Raw genomic sequence first — 16,449 nt, forward strand, 5'->3', positions numbered from 1 at the left:
AGGGAACTGCCTAGCAGAATGAGATTCACAATGATTCATATTCAGATCGTCAGAACCTCATTCTCTTACTGGTTTCAGCTAATGGCATGTACACTGAAAACAAATGACTCAGAATAGAAGTGTCTTCTAATCTTCAACGTACTGTTCAAACACAAGTTAGCTCTTTTGAGGCTAACACTTAGTGAATAACGCTTGTTCTTGCCAGCCTCTGATTTGGTACAGGAAGTGCTGTAGATATCTGTGAAGGAATAATTAAAAGGTTAAACTGTGCAATGAGCCTTTACTTTTTTGGTTTTTATTTTTTTAGGTGTTTAATTGCCTTTAGGTGTGGTCTGTAAGCAGGTTGTGCTAGATGGCATCATGGAAACTATGAGAGAAACGGTGATCACTGAACAATTACAGCTGCAAATATGTTATAGCTTTAGTCAGTAAGGTGTGGGTGCCTATTGTTCACCAGAAACGTGCCCCAATTCTGACTTCTTGTAGTAGCTTTCTTAACCTGTATTAGTTGTTTAAAAGGTGCTTTGTTTTATTTTTCACAGAAGGAAAGCTTTTCATTAAGTGTGTAATTGTGATGGCTACACCAAAGGCTGGTTTCACTCAGGGAGCTGAAGAGATGCCTCGGTTGTGTCATCCACATCCCATGCTTTACAGCATCGGAGGTATTCTGTGGCTGAAACGCTGCGTTATTAGGGGTGTAGTGATGCCCCAGCCCTAAGCTCCTGAAGCTTAATAGCTAAGCACATAGGTCCAGCCCAGGAACTAACAGGCTGTCACTGCTCCTAGTTTCTGTACATCTTGCTGAAACAGTGATCTTTAGCACTGATTGTAGGTGGGTCCTTAGCGCTTAAGAGCGTGAATAAGCAGCTGGTGCAGCCACTGGGGCTGAGCCTCCCTGGCAGCACTGTTTGTTGTGCTGCTTGCTTTGAAACGGCTGGGTGTGCGTCCAAAGCGGCTGCTTTGGCTGCCAGGTACTGGGAAGAGCAGCTGAGATGTGCTTCCTAAGCGTCCACTTTGTTTGTAGAGACCTTAGGGGTGGGTGCCAGCCTCCCTTCTCTCTGCAGATCTGGCAGCTCGGGACGTGGTGTGCTATGTGGCGTCCACTTTCCCTGCTGGGAGCGAGCAGTGGAGGGCAGCTATTGGGGAGCTCCGAGGAGGAGCTTGGCTGGCCCGTCTTCTTCATTTATCCAGTCCCCATCAGTCTCTGAGCTCCGTATAGCTACCAGGATGGGTTCCAAGTCTTGCATTGAGGCATTTCAGAAGTTGTAAGCAGGTGTTCAAGCTTTCGATGGGTTGCTGCTTCCAAAAGCTCATTTATTTTCTTCTTTTTTATTTCATGGAGCTTAACAATAAAGCTTAAGAGAGGAACAAATACACTTGGAAGCAGAATACATTGTACTGACCAACATGGGCACAGTGCAGTCTGTGCTGTACCCACAGATGGATACTCTAAAACAAATTAATACAAATAAATACATGAAGGTTAGGTTGCCAGCAAGTGGCAGGAAAGCAAAGTGAGCCCTTCGCCTTTGTAGATGACACTGCACATTCAGTTGCTAATGGACTTCTTTTAAGGAGCATTTATTAGTATCTGTCTTTCTATTATTAGAAAAAGCAAATGTGTGGTGTTACCTACAGGGAACAGAAAAGGAGTCTTTCATGCTCTTCTTGACCTTTACTTTCTTGTGTTAATTTGTTTAATACCAGTGAGATTTTCCTGCTGTAAAAACTTGCTTAAGCAGAGACTTCTCCAAGACCTCTGTGCTAATTGGGTGGAAGAGCTGTGCAAGAGCTGTATCTTTCTTTCTTCCCTTGATTTGCAAACTCCTTCTTCAGGGATCCACTGTGTGCTCCGTGCCTCTCTTGTTCCCTCTTGGAGCACACTTTTACCAGCTGGTGCAATTCCATAACGGCAGTCAGGCCTTTATTATATTAAACGTTTTAAGAGCGGGAGCTTAGCATGTGGGAGGGAACTTTGGGGAAATGTTAAATAAACAAACACTCCCAGATACTTCTGAAATATCATAATTGTGCTTAACAATCTTTACTTTTTCAACACCTACAGAAAAGGTTGTATTGCGTGTGTTGTCCACCTGTAGATCCCAACGTACTTTGCAAAGACAGCAGTGTCATTGTTGCTGCTTACCTAGGAGCATGCGAGGTGAAGGTCAGGAGATTTGTTGAAGGACCTGGAGCTGTAAGGGCCGGGACATGCTCCATGGCTGGTGTCTGACCTGCCAAACCTCCGGCTCCCTGAGGATGAGGGATTGTGGCCATGAGCTGCTGAGGTGCTGCGGCTCAGAGCTGAAAATCCAACTGCACGGGGCAGTGTGGCTTGCATAAATACTACATGACGTAGACCAAGGGTAAAGCCTTTTGGACATCTCTTGGAGTGGTACCTAGGGAAAGTTTCGGGGCTGACATGAAAAAAATGGGAGAAGGCATATACGCGTGTGCTTATTAATGTATGGTGCTGGAGAGTCTTACTGATAATACTGGAAGACCTGTTGAAACCTTAGCTAGGAAAGCATCCAGATATCTGCTCCGAGTATTTACTTAGAGATTCAAACACTGCAGGTAAAGCTGTCCTTTTGACTGGTTGGATGTTTATTAGTTAACTAGGCTTGAGGAAATGGTTTGAATTTCTTAAACCTCCACATGCTAAGAGTTTTCGCAGTCACATAAGTTAGTATTTCAGGAAAAAATGGAAGATGAGAACTGAATTTCTAGTAGCAGTTTTTGCAAGTTGGGGCTTCTGGCTGACTCCTCTCACGTTGAGACGAAAAAGGCACTGAGAAAAATTTGTATCATCGGCACAGAACATCACTAGTTCTGCAAAAGGGGATTTAAGCCTCTGTGGCTTTAGCGTGGGAGTGCCCAGAGGCTGTCGGGGCTGATTGAAGCCGTGCTGCTGCAAATGATGCCTCTGACTGCTTCCCACTGAAGGTGCTTTGCCAGAAGGACAAGTGGTGTTGGCCAGCCTGCCGGTGCCTTGGGATTGCAGGGGAAGGAGCTGGGCGGGTGGCAGTTGGGCCTGAATATGGGGTGTATCCATGACTGAAATGCTTTGTTACTTGTGCCACTAAACCAAGCCTTAAACGCGTTGTTGTCTTAACTTGCTGGCAATAGTTCATTGGTGAAACTGCCTGCGGAGCTCACAGGTGAGGCTCGGAGTGGAACTCTGAGTCAGAGCGTTCGCAGGACAGGCTCTGGAGTCGTGAGTTATTTGTGTCACACTGGATGGAAATTGTCAAAGCAGTATTGTGTTGCTACATATTAAACAAAGGACAGGGTAAAATCTTGAGCTCCTTTGTTTTCAATTAAGAATTTTTATTTGTCCCTCAGGGACAAGCAAACAGAAAACAGCCTGTCTTGGCTATTGTGGTTGTTCACAGGGCAAGAAGGGGAGGGAGGAGACGAACAGCAAGAGCAAAGCATTGCAGTAATGAGAATGACATCTTATTTTAGTTGATACTTAATCAAGACACGGATCCAGGAAGCAGGAACAGATGGCTCTGGGGTTTTTCTGTTCTCTCATATCTTTGTCACCAAGACTTAGTATAAATGTTGTACCACCTGCCATCTCTTTCACTTTATACATTTTTTGCCCATCTTCGAAGACAGAATAAGGTGTCAGACTTACTAGGCTTGGTTTTTTTAATAGGTAATATTAATACATGAAGTCACTGAGAGTTGGTCCCATGATTATCTTCTTACAAAAGGTGCTTCTTTTTATAATAAAAAAACCTTGAGGATATTTATTACTGCAAGTGCATTTTGATAGCAAATTAGGGCAAAACTGACTGCATTTTACACCTGGGCATTGTGTCCCTCTCTCCTACAGAAGAGAAGACACTAAGTTAGGGACAGTATTTGAGCCCTTCTGAAAGGTACACGCAGAAACCGGCCTTTGTAAAGCAGGTCAGGCTTTTTGGTTTATGGCTTTTATTCAGTATCGCTCTTGCTTACCAGGGCATCCAGAGACTGGGTTTTGCTTCTCCTGTATCCTCTTAGCTGCCTTGAAGGATGATCTGAATTGTCTCCTGATTCTTCTTTTGCCAGGGTGGTGAAATCCAGGACTGTGCCTACCTGGACAGTGAAAGTGCCTACAGCGAGTCGGAGCTCTTCCCTGATGACGACGCGATGACTCTAGCACAGCAAGAGGTTCACCATGAGTCTGACATGGACAGTGCTATTGAAAGCGCCCAGAGCTCGGAGGCCTCCGATGTGTGTCGGAGTGAGGAGAAGGATGGTGTGCTTGGTGGCCTCTTTCTGCCTGGTGACAAGTGAGTAGTGGTTTTGCTCCATGGCAACCCTGTTTTAAGACATGTGCAAAAGGACCAGGGAGGAAGGAGCCTTTATGTGACTAACTCCTACTGCAGGAGGCTGAGGGTGCCTGAAGGATTTAGAAACTTAATATCCATTTGCAATAAAAGGGCAATGGATGTCCAGGTCCTTTAAGTGGCTTAGACAGTCTCAGCTCTGGCTCCTTCTATCGCGTTCTGTGAGCGCTCATGGCACTTGCATGTTGTGCTTTGAAGTAAAAGTGTTGGGTCTTTCCAGAATGGATCACTGCATTGGCATTCCCCAAATTTAGGATCTTCTGTGTTCCCTTAACCTTTATGTGCTGGGGGTAAACCAAAACTTTCTGCAAGGCAGTGCAATACGGGGAATGCTGGTTTAGCCTTTTGGATATCTGGTTAACTGAAGTTCTGGGCTCTGCAGATTTGCTCTTCAACTCCATGTACCAACTTAATTCTGTGTGTTTCTAATTTTTCATAACCTTTAGTGCACGACAGTAACAGTGTTTAACATGGGGCATCCTGACATGTGCGTGTGTAACTGTAGTTTGCTGTTAACACAAGTGTCTCTGTAATCCTAACTTGACTCTTCCCAGATGTGTACCTTGGGGTGTTCATAAAAGCCAACTGGTGGAAAGGGATCCAACTTGGTTTAATCCTTTTTTGAGCTGAGTTAATGCAGTACCACAGGACAGAGCTCAGCTGGGCTTGCTTTTTAAGCCTCTGACCTGTCTTCCCTATTTCTGTATTGTCATCTTGGTTTGTGCCTCTTGAGCTTCTTTCATGGCTAAGGCAGCCCCTCTTCTCTCTTCTAGGCCTCTTTGGGTGCTCTCTGTGCAGCCTCATCCTTATCCTCCTCCAGAATCTCTCAGCTAGCTGGGATCTGTCCTTCTCCCACTTGTCCAAGCACTCCTAGAGACTGTTTAAAGACACTTGCAGTTTTCAGCAGCTCTTTAACAAACTTTTCTTTTTACCTTGCCATTCCCAGTTCTTCAAAGTACCCATCCTTGCCGTGACTGACTTACACCCATACTGCGTTTGAAATGAGTTGTCTTTCCTCCTGGCTGTGCCGTTCTGGCTCTTGTGGAGGGCCTTGGGGAGGCATTGTGCATCCTGTACCCTCTTTCTGGGGTGGGCAAAAACTACTGAGAGCAACTGCGCTGCTACAATAGAACTTGGTTTATCCTCTGAGGCCTCCTCAGCTTTGGTAAATCTGTGGGAAACCACTTGGGAAGCTTCGTGCTTCTGTATTAAGAGACACACTAGAGATTTTTACCTTGGCCAAATCACGAATACCAGCTTGTTAAAGAAGCAGGTGGGTCGTGTATCAGATGTGTCAGCCCTCTGTGAAGTCCTGCTCTGAAGAACAGGCAATAGCTTTTTAAAAGAAACAAACCAAACCTGAAAGCTTCCTTCAGAAAGTGTTAGAATGGGAAAAACCAGCTGTCTTTAGCAACTCGCTTGAAAATGACTGTGGAATTCCTAGTTTCCAGCCTGAGGCTGGTTATTAGTTTGGGATCTACCCTGAGCGTGGACTGTTTCAGCCAAGCAGTTTAAAGTTTGGCATAGCTTTGTAACTCCACGTACTGAGTTACCATGTACCAAGAATAACCACAAATTAGAAGTTCTAAGCAGTGTTATCAGGTTGGTCGAGCAGTGGTGACCGTTTGCGTAGCTGCCAGAAGAGAAACTTAGCCAGGCAATGCATGAGGGATAAGATTGCTGAGCTCCACTGTTGGCAAGTGGTGATGTTCCAGGGCTGTTAGGCCAGAGAGTGGATTATATGGACAAGTACGTGTTACCATCCCGACTGGGGACTGGTCATTTACCTCCAGCCCTGGTGGAAGTGTTGTGGGAAGCTTTTTCCTAAGCTGACTTGGCCAAACAACATTGAGATGAAAACAATAGTTGAAGTTACACAGAGCATAGTCACCTAAAAACTTACCAATACAGAGCATGACTATGGTACAGCAGCTCTTTATGAATAGATGTTAGTGTGATGTTTTGAGCTTCTCACTTATATGTCTCCCAGCCAAGGAGCTTTGCTAGATAAGTTTGATCCGTTTCTAGTCTGAGTGTTCCTATCTTCATGATCTTAATCCTTTAATAGTTTGCCAGGCTGGACTTGTCCTAATTTCTGTTACTGTGAATTAGATAAATGAATTGCAGGTTATAAATGGATCTCATCAAAACAAGGGAAACAAGAGAGCATGCATCTGAAACATTGGCAGGCTTCCTCTTCTACTAATTGCTTTTGGAGGGAAGGGTTATGCAAATAATGCTTGCACCATCCACCAAAGGAGCACAGTTGTGTCTCTTGTTTACAGCTCACAAGTGTAGTATTACAGGAAGAGGAATCTCTCTGTCTCCGAAAGAGCAGAGCATGGTTTAGAGGCTCAGGGTAGACTCAGAAGAAACCTAGGAAGCAATGTTACTGAGCTGCTGGAAAGCAACATCAGCTGGGACCTACTGTCCCATGGCTCAGGTAGTGGAGTCAAAGATACAAACACTGTGCACTGAAGCAAAGAGAGTGAAAAATTCAACCTAGTCTACGCAAAGCGTCAGCAGGTTGCATCAGCACCTTGTCTGAATTGCAGAGGCGCGCTGGATTCTGCTTTGTAGTAAGAACAGTGATGTGTCGGGTAACTCTAGGGCTTCACAAGTGGAGCGTTCGTTTCAGGCCTTAGATGTGTGTTTTCTCTAGGGAGAATTTTGTTTATAGGAACTTCTATGAGAATTTACTGGCTTATCCGTTCGAGTGCCTTGCTGACGTGGGAGTTGAGCAAACCTCCGTGAAATACCTGTCTCTGTAGGACAGCGCAGTGCATGACTGCAGGGTAGTCTGGACTGTGGGCAGGAGAATCACTGTGCAGCCTCTGCAGCAAACTTGATCTATTGTATTAGATGTGATGTGCTCAAAACTGCTCTGCCAGCTGCTCTACTCTGATGCCTGGCTCTGCTGATCTGTTTACCTATATGTCCTCTTTCTCTGAGGACACAGGGTCCTGCCATTCCCTACCTGTGTGGCATTGGTTTAAGTGCTTCTCTGGTAATAAAGCAGCCTTTTCTTGTGGTCTGCATCTCCTCTGAAAGACACATTTTGTCACGAAGGAAGGAAGGGCAGGAATCCAGGCTCCGTTAGGTCACATCTGTAGCTTCAGTGACTCTCTGGCATGCGGTGAGCTGAAGTTTGCTTCTGGCCACACAAAAGAGAGAGGCTGGAGCTCAAGAGTGTTAGGGAGGGTTTATGGGGGTTGCTGGGAAACTCTGATTGTGGAATACAACAACAGCCTCCGTCTTGTATCCTTCAAATGAAGGGACAAGCTGTAAAGGTTGAAGATTCCATGTGAGGTGCAATGCTATCAAAGTCAGCCCTTCGAGACATTTTGACCTCTTGTTTCAGGTCAAGTCCTCACAACCCTTCTGCAGCCTCTGACCTCTCAACTTATTCTACCGCCTCTCTGATCAGTAATGAAGAACAATTTGAAGACTATGGGGAAGGAGATGATGTGGATTTTACTCCCAGTAGCCCATGCCCCGATGATGAGACCAGAACCAACGCCTACTCTGACCTTGGCTCATCTGTATCTTCCAGGTTGCTCCTTATTCGTTAACAAACCATTTTTCAGTTTTATTCTTCTCTGAGAATGGGTGACCATACCAGAGTTTACACTGGTTACATAAACTCACCTTAAAAGCAAAATATTGTCACTTCATTTTCTTCCCTCCAACTGACAGACTATGTACAGTAACAAGAGCTACAGCAAATATGTTGTTTCTAATAACCTCTGTTGGATTCTGTTAAAATAACTGGTTTGCTTGTAGAGATTTATTGCAGACAGTAGGTTTCACATTTAGGGCTTGCATTGGAAGTTATCCACTTAAAGCTGGAAACCAGCTACGCACCAGCCCTGATGCAGTGGGGAGATGACCTGCAAGAGAGCTGTTCCTCTTCAGTGGTCTGATGCTACAAATTCTTAGCATTGACCTGTAAGGTGAAGTGCAGTGTGCAGACAGGGGTTTGTTTGAAACGAGCATCCAGATTGACTGTGAGTGTCTTGGAGAACATGAACAAGTAGCTGCTGTCTGTTAGAAGCTGGAAATGCCACTACAGTGCACCAGTTTCTTGGATGTGACCTCAGTGCTGGTAGCTCTTACATCCCGTGACCAAGTCAGTTGCTGATTTTAAAATCCATCCCCATGCAAGGGGTTGGATGAGCAGGATTGGGGAAGAGCCAAGCATGAAGATGCTCTAGGATTTGTCTGCTCAGATCAATAGCCCACAAAGGTCTTGTGCTTCATTGCTAATTCAGGACAAACTCACCGTACCCCTCTGTTCTGTATGCAACCTCCCTGTGCACCTCTGTTTTGGATTCTGCAATCCAACCTTGCTACCTCTGTCATGCATGCAGAGCCAGCATCCCTCTCCACTGCCCCTTTATGGTGATGGCTTGTGTCCTTCATCCCGCGTTTCCTTGGGTTTATGCAGCCCTTACCATTCCCATTCCTGGGGCTCTGTGCACTTCATGCCATGGTTGCTGTCTTTTGTTTGAGTTTATTTTCTCTTTATCATGCCAAGAGCTACTGTTACCTCTTCTTCAGACCTATGTCCACTTCTCTCTTCACCTCATTCTAAGGTTCCTTCCATCCCACCATCTGAGTGGGTTCACTGACTTCTTACCAGACCACTTTGTTTTTCATCTTCCCATCTTTCTCATCAAGAAAAGACTCTTCAGGTTGCATGCCAGGCTCTAGTGAGAAGATGGGCAAGAGGAGAGGGGGACCTTGCTGAAGTGGAAGATACTAGCGTAGCTGCTTCTGCTACACGTATCGCATGAACTCTGTATACCTTGTGCTAGTTTTCCAGTCAGTCAAACTGATTCTTTCCTCTGACACCCAGAACACGGCCTCTGTGAAGCCTTTACTCAGACAGGTAGATTTGCCCTAAATGATGAGCGTTCTCCATCATCACCTCTAAGAGAAGTGCAGCTAGAGGTGGTTCCCCAAGTCCCTTGTCTGCAATTCTGACACACAGACACACACAGTCAAGAGGAAAACTTGTGGTGAGTTGGTTACAACAGCCAGTAACATCTCTCCTTTCCTGCAAACAGTGCTGGCCAAACACCCCGAAAAGTGAGGCATGTTTATAACAGCGAGTTACTGGATGTTTACTGCTCACAGTGCTGCAAAAAGATAAATCTACTCAACGATTTGGAAGCCAGGTTGAAAAACTTGAAAGCAAACAGGTAAGCAACCTATTGCACTGCTTTTCACAGTGCCTCCTTGAAATGGATGCTGGTAGCAGGAGGGGAGGAAGAAAGAGCTCTCTTCATCCTTATATCCCATTCTGCATTACACACGTGTTGTTCTCACAAAACAGCAAGAAATTCAGAGCTTCACATCTAGCCTGACCCAAAATGCTGTTCTTCATCAGCTAATGAGTATTTTTCTGACTCTAAGGTGCAGACAGCATTAATAAACTCAAATATTTTAACCAATGAGCTCTTTGATTGCAGAGGAAGAGTGATATTTTCAGGAATTTTTCCCAGGAAGCAGGGTCTGCTGTGCTGCTTAGTGCAGATCTGCAGGTAGCTACTGCTTTCCCCTGGTGGGGAGGTGATCTGGCAGATCCTTAGCCAATGCATCTTACCTTAAGTACAGGATCACAGAATTATTTAGGTTGGAAAAGACCTTTAAGATTGAGTCCAACTTCTCCGTAAGCTATTGGTTGGCAGAGGTACTGCATTCCTGTATGATTCTTTTTTGTCCTGAAGGGAACTTGGAAATATGAGGAGCCCTGTGGCAAAGTGACTTTTGGGGTTCTTTGGAATTTCAGCTTTTTCCTTAAATTTCTGTCTCTGCCCCTCCATCCACTTCTAAACTGTGCTGAGCGCTTGGAAAGAATCCAGTGTTTGCAACAATCAGCTGGGGGGGGTTGAAGGAAATTATTTGGTGGACTTGTAGCTCCCCCTAGAAACGGAATATAAATCCTGCTTGTCTGCATAATCCCTGGCACAGAGCACACTGCCTGCTCCTTCTCTTGATAACACAGCAGTGTTGATGTGAACAATGTTCCTGCCCTAGCAAGGAGTCTGCCACCACCCAGACCATGACCAGCTGGGTCTTTGGGGATGCGGTGAGTGAGGCTGAAAGAGCGCGATGCTCTGACAAAGAGGAGTAGCTGTGTGCAGACACAGATCCAACACCCTCTGATCGAGAGTTGCAGCTGGATATTTTCATTTAGTTCTAGAGCTGTTGTCTGGAGTCTTGTCCTTCGTTTAGATTATACTGGTCTCTGCCTGCAAAAGGGAACCGTGAAAATGGAAATCATCTCAGTTCCTGGGTGGAATTGGGAAGCTTTACAGGGGAGGATAAACTAACTGTTTATAAAATCATCTAAAAACTGGGAATCCAGAATAAACGTCCATCACTAACTCAGTGTCCCTTTGTGATGTTCCTAATGTTAGTCTCACTCTGATTTACACTGACAAATCTCTGCTAAAATAACAGTATTCGCAAATTGACTTATTAATGATCACAGTAATTTGTGGCTCCACTCATCTTCACATTGTTGGCAACTGCAGCTTTTGATTTGTCTAAGACCACTGTTCACAGAATCGTATTTTAACTTCGCTAAAAATGTCAATATTATATTTCATTGTGCAATTCAGCTGGAGTTTAAACTAAGATCAAATCCAACACTGATCAAATAAGTGTTTAATACCTATGTCATTCCTTCTGCTTCCATGTAGCCCTAACAGGAAAATATCAAGCACCGCTTTTGGAAGGTAAGAGCCTTCAACTTGTTTATGAATACATGTGGAATCGACTGTAACAATTCCATAAGTGGGGATGGGAGGAGAGAGGAGGAATTATTTTAGGAAAACAAAACTATGCAGAGACAAGTTTTCAAAGGAAGGGTATTTGGATAGGGATGTTACAGAATGTAGAAGCCACTGCCGCTCTTGAAGCAGGCCGCTGAGCTGGAAAGGGCTCCCTTGAGAACAGAGATAGTTGCTTCCTTGCCTGCCACCTGTTTTCCTTTATGCTGCCGTTCCATCAGCCCAGCTATTGCTTCTTTCACCCTCATAAAAGGGACCTTTTTGTTGTTGTTGCCAAAATGCAAAGGAAAGCAAGAGCATCCCTTTAGAAGTGACGTACAGAGTTGTGATCTTCCTTTGAGGGAATGAACCAGCCCTGGGCTGGGGAGGGCTGTGAGTTTAAAGAATATTTTAGATAATCTCCAGTGTTATGTATTCTGACAGTAGTCTGTGCTGGAAACTGCTTGAGATTTCTGTTCTTTAAAGAAGTTCTTACTGTGTGAAATTGTCTATATTAACTGTACCAACCAGTGAGCAGTGGCGACCTTATTTTGAATTTCCAATACAGCCGATACAACTCAGGACATTGTTTGAATAAGGCTAAGTAGTTTTTAAACTGTGTTAGTGCAGGTGGGAGATTCTATCGAAAGCAACAAAGAACTCGCACCCTAGAATTAATGTCATCGATTGTGCTTAACCTGACTTCATTTAACTACCAGCCTCTTGTAAGACTTGTGCTTAAGTACCTGTAACTGAAATGGTTGCACAGATTTTAGCATGTTCCAAGTGCAAAGCCAGGCTATAAGACACTACCCTGACTTTTTCTCCTCCGTCCTCATCAAGCAAAATATTATTCTTCTGATCTTTCAGGCAACTCTTCCACAACAGTAACTTCAGCAGCAGTAATGGCAGCACGGAAGACCTGTTCAGAGACAGTATAGACTCCTGTGATAATGATATAACTGAAAAGGTGAGACGCTGAGTGCGTTGTGATTCATGTACCCAACAAAATCCTACTGGAGACGTGCATTAATTGAAGAAGCTCTCTTACTCGCAGTTACTAATGATCTGAAGTAGCTCATTGAAAATGTCCTTAATGTTCCATTAATGTTATGACTTTGCTTCACAAAAATGCCAGAACTGTGCAAGTACAGATCTAGGCATTGTATTAGTGCTTCTATACTGTGTTATTTGCATTGATCGCCTTCGGGGAAGGTGCTGGGTCTGGGGAACTCTGAATTTTAGAGCTTAATTTCTGGCTTTGCAGGGAAGTATACCCCCTTGAAAAAGGGTAGTGTAGATAAATGACAATTGCAAAGAGTGAAGTGGTGTGTGAAGAGTGATTCAAACTCTCAATTCTTTTCTACTTCCCTTTCCAGGTAACGTACCTAGAAAAAAAGGTGACAGAACTGGAGAATGATAACCTGACAAATGGTGACCTGAAGAGCAAACTGAAACAAGAGAACACACAGCTAGTTCACAGGTAATAAAGCGTGGAGCCAGCTCTCTTTATCATGTCAGAGCAGAGCTAGAACAAAGTTGGAGGGAAGGAGCATCTCTACTTGTAAAACATGACTGAGTCTCCTGCCTTAATGCTGACAGACAGAATAAGACACAGCTTCATCTGAGAACTCCATGTGGAATAGGGCTGCCTATTCTAAGCTAATTTCCTAGTACACAGATGTTACTGACTTATACGGAGCAAGCTTTTCTGTTTTAAGAGGTTACAACTGGAATTTCTTGTTGCACGAAGCAAGAGCGGAAGGCTGGGTCATAGTTCCAACTTCTTGAGACTGAGAATAAAAGAATAATAGATGAACTGGTACAACTTACTCTACGCTTATTGGGAAGAATAAGTACCAAGAGGGATATTGGGAGAGGATAAATGACAAGAGAGATGGTGAAGTAGAAGGAAATAAAGCAATAAGGAGGAAAGAGAGAGACAATGAAATTGCACACTTTTTTTTTCTTCAAAGTATTTGTGAAGCTATTACTGAATTGAGGTCTGATTTCTTTAGAGTTCATGAGCTAGAAGAACTGTTGAAAGACCAAGAAACATCGGCAGAACAGACCCTGGAAGAAGAGATAAAGAGGCATCGAGAAGCGTATACCAAGTATGAAAAAGAGAAAGGCACTGAAATTGAACTGCTAAATACAAGGTAACAAACATCTTGGTGACACCCAGAATAGAGTTCAAGTTCTTTTCTTCATCTTCACTTTGCCTGTAAACTTAGGCTGTTCACAACCAGACAGTGCACAGATGGTTACAGGTTAGGGGTTCCGTAGAGTAGCTGTGCATGTCTAATGCCCAAAAGCTTGGAGGATGGTTTACATTAATGCTTTAATCCACGTGGCCCATGTAGACAGCTTAGCTGGATATTTGGCATGAATTCAAGGACCAAATTGTGACCAGCTGTAGCCACAACTGTCTGCATTTGTTTCTTCCTACTTCTTTTCAGATACCTGTTGTTAGGAGCATAAGAATCTGAGGGTCAGTGTAGCATTTTGGACCCTAAAACCAAACAAATAGCAAGTGCCCAATAGCTCTTGAGACAAAACACTAATAGTAGATTTTCTTGTTTGGTTTTTCTGTCAAGTAACAAGTAAATGGCTTTTTGGAGCATGCTGGTTTGCATGTCTGCATTCTTGAAGAGGCATTTGCTGTGAGATTTTTGTTATTGACACAGGGTTCAGCAGCTGGAAGAAGAAAATGGTGAGCTGAAAAGCACTGTCACACGACTGAAATCACAGACGGAGAGATTAGATGAGGTAACAAAACTCCTGAGTGTTTAACAGCAGCTTGATTTGTGTCGGAGCAAATTCACATAGTGATTGTCCCAGCTTCTTTAATTTTCCTTTCCCAAACAAGAATATTGATGGAACTGGAACATTGGTCACCGTTAGTGTCAGGAGTGCCCCAAGAAACGTGGCAGCTTATGACCGGCTGCGTCTGTAGGTTTGTGTTAGAAAACAGAGGATGGTTCAAGTACTTGCACGCTGGCTCTGAAGTTCCCCATTTATTCTAGGAAAGGCAACGCATGTCGGATAGATTGGAAGACACTAGTCTGCGCCTGAAGGATGAGATGGATCTGTACAAGAGAATGATGGACAAGCTGCGGCAGAACAGACTGGAATTTAACAAGGAGAGGGAAGCGACACAAGAGGTAGGTTTGTAGAGGGATATAAGACCAGACAGTCGCATCTCATCTGCGTGGAAGCCCATCTGAAAAAGAACGGACAGGACAAATATTGAAAGTACGAGATCCAGCGAGTGCATTACTGGATGGTGTTTCTGTGGGGGAGGTACAGGGAGGGTGGTGGTGCAGGGACTGGAGACACATGGCCTGCTTGTGTGCCCACAGCTCATTGAAGACTTGCGGAAGGAACTGGAGCACCTGCAGCTCTACAAGCTGGAATGTGAGCGTCCTGGACGTGGGAGAAGTTCTTCATCCAGTGTGAGTGAATTCAATGCCAAAACAAGGGAGGTGGAAATGGAGCACGAAATAAAAAGGCTGAAGCAGGTGAGCAGGGAAGGGCCTCTTGGTCTGTGTCAGATGTACAGGACTGCTTTGAAAAAATGCCTGTAGCTCCAAGCCCTAGAACACTGCCTTTAGATTTCATCTCCCCATTTCCACACAAGCAGAAGACCCTCATTGCATTTGTCTAGGACTTATTTGCACAAGTGGTGTAAATTTGGCACATAAGAAGCACCTGTGATTCAGGCAGGGAGGATGTGTCACTGGTGTGAGAGAGCTGCTGTTAGTTTGCAGTGTTACTGTATGCCTCCTGAGCTACTTGCATATTAAAAAATGGATTTATTTTTTAATAAAACCTTGTAGGTAGAACATAAAACCAATATATTTTCATCCTTAAATAGGAGAACCAGAAACTTCGTGACCAAAATGACGATCTTAATGGACAGATCCTAAGTCTTAGTCTTTATGAAGCTAAAAATCTCTTTGCAACGCAAACAAAAGCTCAGTCACTGGCTGCTGAAATTGATTCTGCATCAAGAGATGAGGTAAGGTGCTTTTTTAATCAAGTACTGCATCCAAAAATATGCGCTTTTCAGTGTAATTACTGTCAAGGTTGAACTATCTGAAGCTGATAAATGAACAACAGAAAAACCTGCTTTGCTAGGAGTTCAGGAGTGCTGGAAGATTGGCTTAAATCTAACAGGCGGTTTGGGTGCTCTTTTAATATAACTCTTCCATTTGTCTCTACCAAAAAAAATTGGAATTATTAGAATTTCGATGAACTGTTTTACAATGGATTTATTTTAACATCTTCTGTCTTACAGGGTATTGTGCTATTGTAACATTTGTTTCATAAAGAAATTACCAGAGCTAGTTAACCACAGTTTTACTGTCTTTTATAGATTTATTTCGAAGTTACTTCAGTAACAAGCTCTCACTTAGATCAAAATTTGAGCTACATATTCTTTGTGGGAGAATTCTTGGAGAAAGCAGGTAGTGTACAAGTAATAGTCTGGTACTGCTTTGGAAGATGCTAGAGGAGACCCTTTTGTCTGTGGGCTGTCAGGCTGGTACAGCTGCCTTTAAGCCCCAGGACAGAGAGTGAGATAAGGCCAATGGATATTGAAAAGCTCCCAGGGAAAAAGACAGGTTAGTGATGAAAGAGATGAAAAGGAATTGTTTCTTCTGGACAGAAGCTCCCATTTCTTCCTCAAGAGGAGTCCTGAGACAAACCTTTTTACCCAGTCTGTACCTGAATGACCCTGTTAGCCTTAGCTCCTGGGCAGGCCCTTGAAGCGAAGTGCATACTTGAGTTTCTTGTTGAACCGGAGCCCTTTGGAGAAAGAGTTCAACAATGAAACAGCCTAATTAGGTAATAGCAAATTGGGCTTTTGCTATTGTCAAGACAAATGTTTATTTCTCCTTCTGAATCTCATGACTCTGGCTCATGCAATACCCAGCACTCCCCCTCTAAAGGAGGAAAGTGCCTTGCAGCTGTGGCCCAGCCTTAGGAAACCTCATCGACCTGCATAAACTTTTCCTATCATCCCATTTTTCCTGTGTATTCAAAATGAAGGTAAGAAACTGCAGATTCAGAGTGAGCCTTGGCTAGTGGAAATGAGCACCCAGATGACGTTAGCTTTAGGAGGGTCTGGGGCTATGGCACTCCTGGGCAGCTTTGTCAGTTTGGCTTTAAGCGTGCAGAGTATAAAAAGCAAGCAGTCTTCATCTTTGGAGAGTTTGAGGGGCCTCTCACAGCTCTGAGGTCTACTGAAACACATACAACATGGAACATTTAGTGGGTTGTTCTTGAGGAGTTCATAGCTGTCTTGTTTGGGGGGGATTGTTGGT

General features: G+C 44.1%; 1 protein-coding gene across 6 annotated transcripts in view; it reads left to right on the plus strand.

The window, feature by feature from the left end:
• RAB11FIP4 (RAB11 family interacting protein 4) overlaps positions 1 to 16,449 on the plus strand; it is a 117,461-nt gene that overhangs the window by 92,681 nt on the left and 8,331 nt on the right. For 5 of the 6 annotated variants that reach the window (XM_009563919.2, XM_054083308.1, XM_054083311.1 and 2 more), the window contains 11 exons: positions 4,063 to 4,286; positions 7,705 to 7,896; positions 9,413 to 9,547; positions 11,054 to 11,089; positions 11,993 to 12,092; positions 12,502 to 12,605; positions 13,141 to 13,281; positions 13,810 to 13,891; positions 14,149 to 14,286; positions 14,485 to 14,643; positions 15,000 to 15,143. In XM_009563919.2, coding sequence (XP_009562214.2) covers positions 4,063 to 4,286; positions 7,705 to 7,896; positions 9,413 to 9,547; positions 11,054 to 11,089; positions 11,993 to 12,092; positions 12,502 to 12,605; positions 13,141 to 13,281; positions 13,810 to 13,891; positions 14,149 to 14,286; positions 14,485 to 14,643; positions 15,000 to 15,143 — 1,455 coding nt within the window. The remainder of the gene's footprint in view (positions 1 to 4,062; positions 4,287 to 7,704; positions 7,897 to 9,412; positions 9,548 to 11,053; positions 11,090 to 11,992; positions 12,093 to 12,501; positions 12,606 to 13,140; positions 13,282 to 13,809; positions 13,892 to 14,148; positions 14,287 to 14,484; positions 14,644 to 14,999; positions 15,144 to 16,449) is intronic. The other variant, XM_054083307.1, reaches the window with a different exon arrangement.

Source organism: Cuculus canorus, chromosome 18 (assembly GCF_017976375.1).
Source record: "Cuculus canorus isolate bCucCan1 chromosome 18, bCucCan1.pri, whole genome shotgun sequence".
NCBI classification, from domain to species: domain Eukaryota; kingdom Metazoa; phylum Chordata; class Aves; order Cuculiformes; family Cuculidae; genus Cuculus; species Cuculus canorus.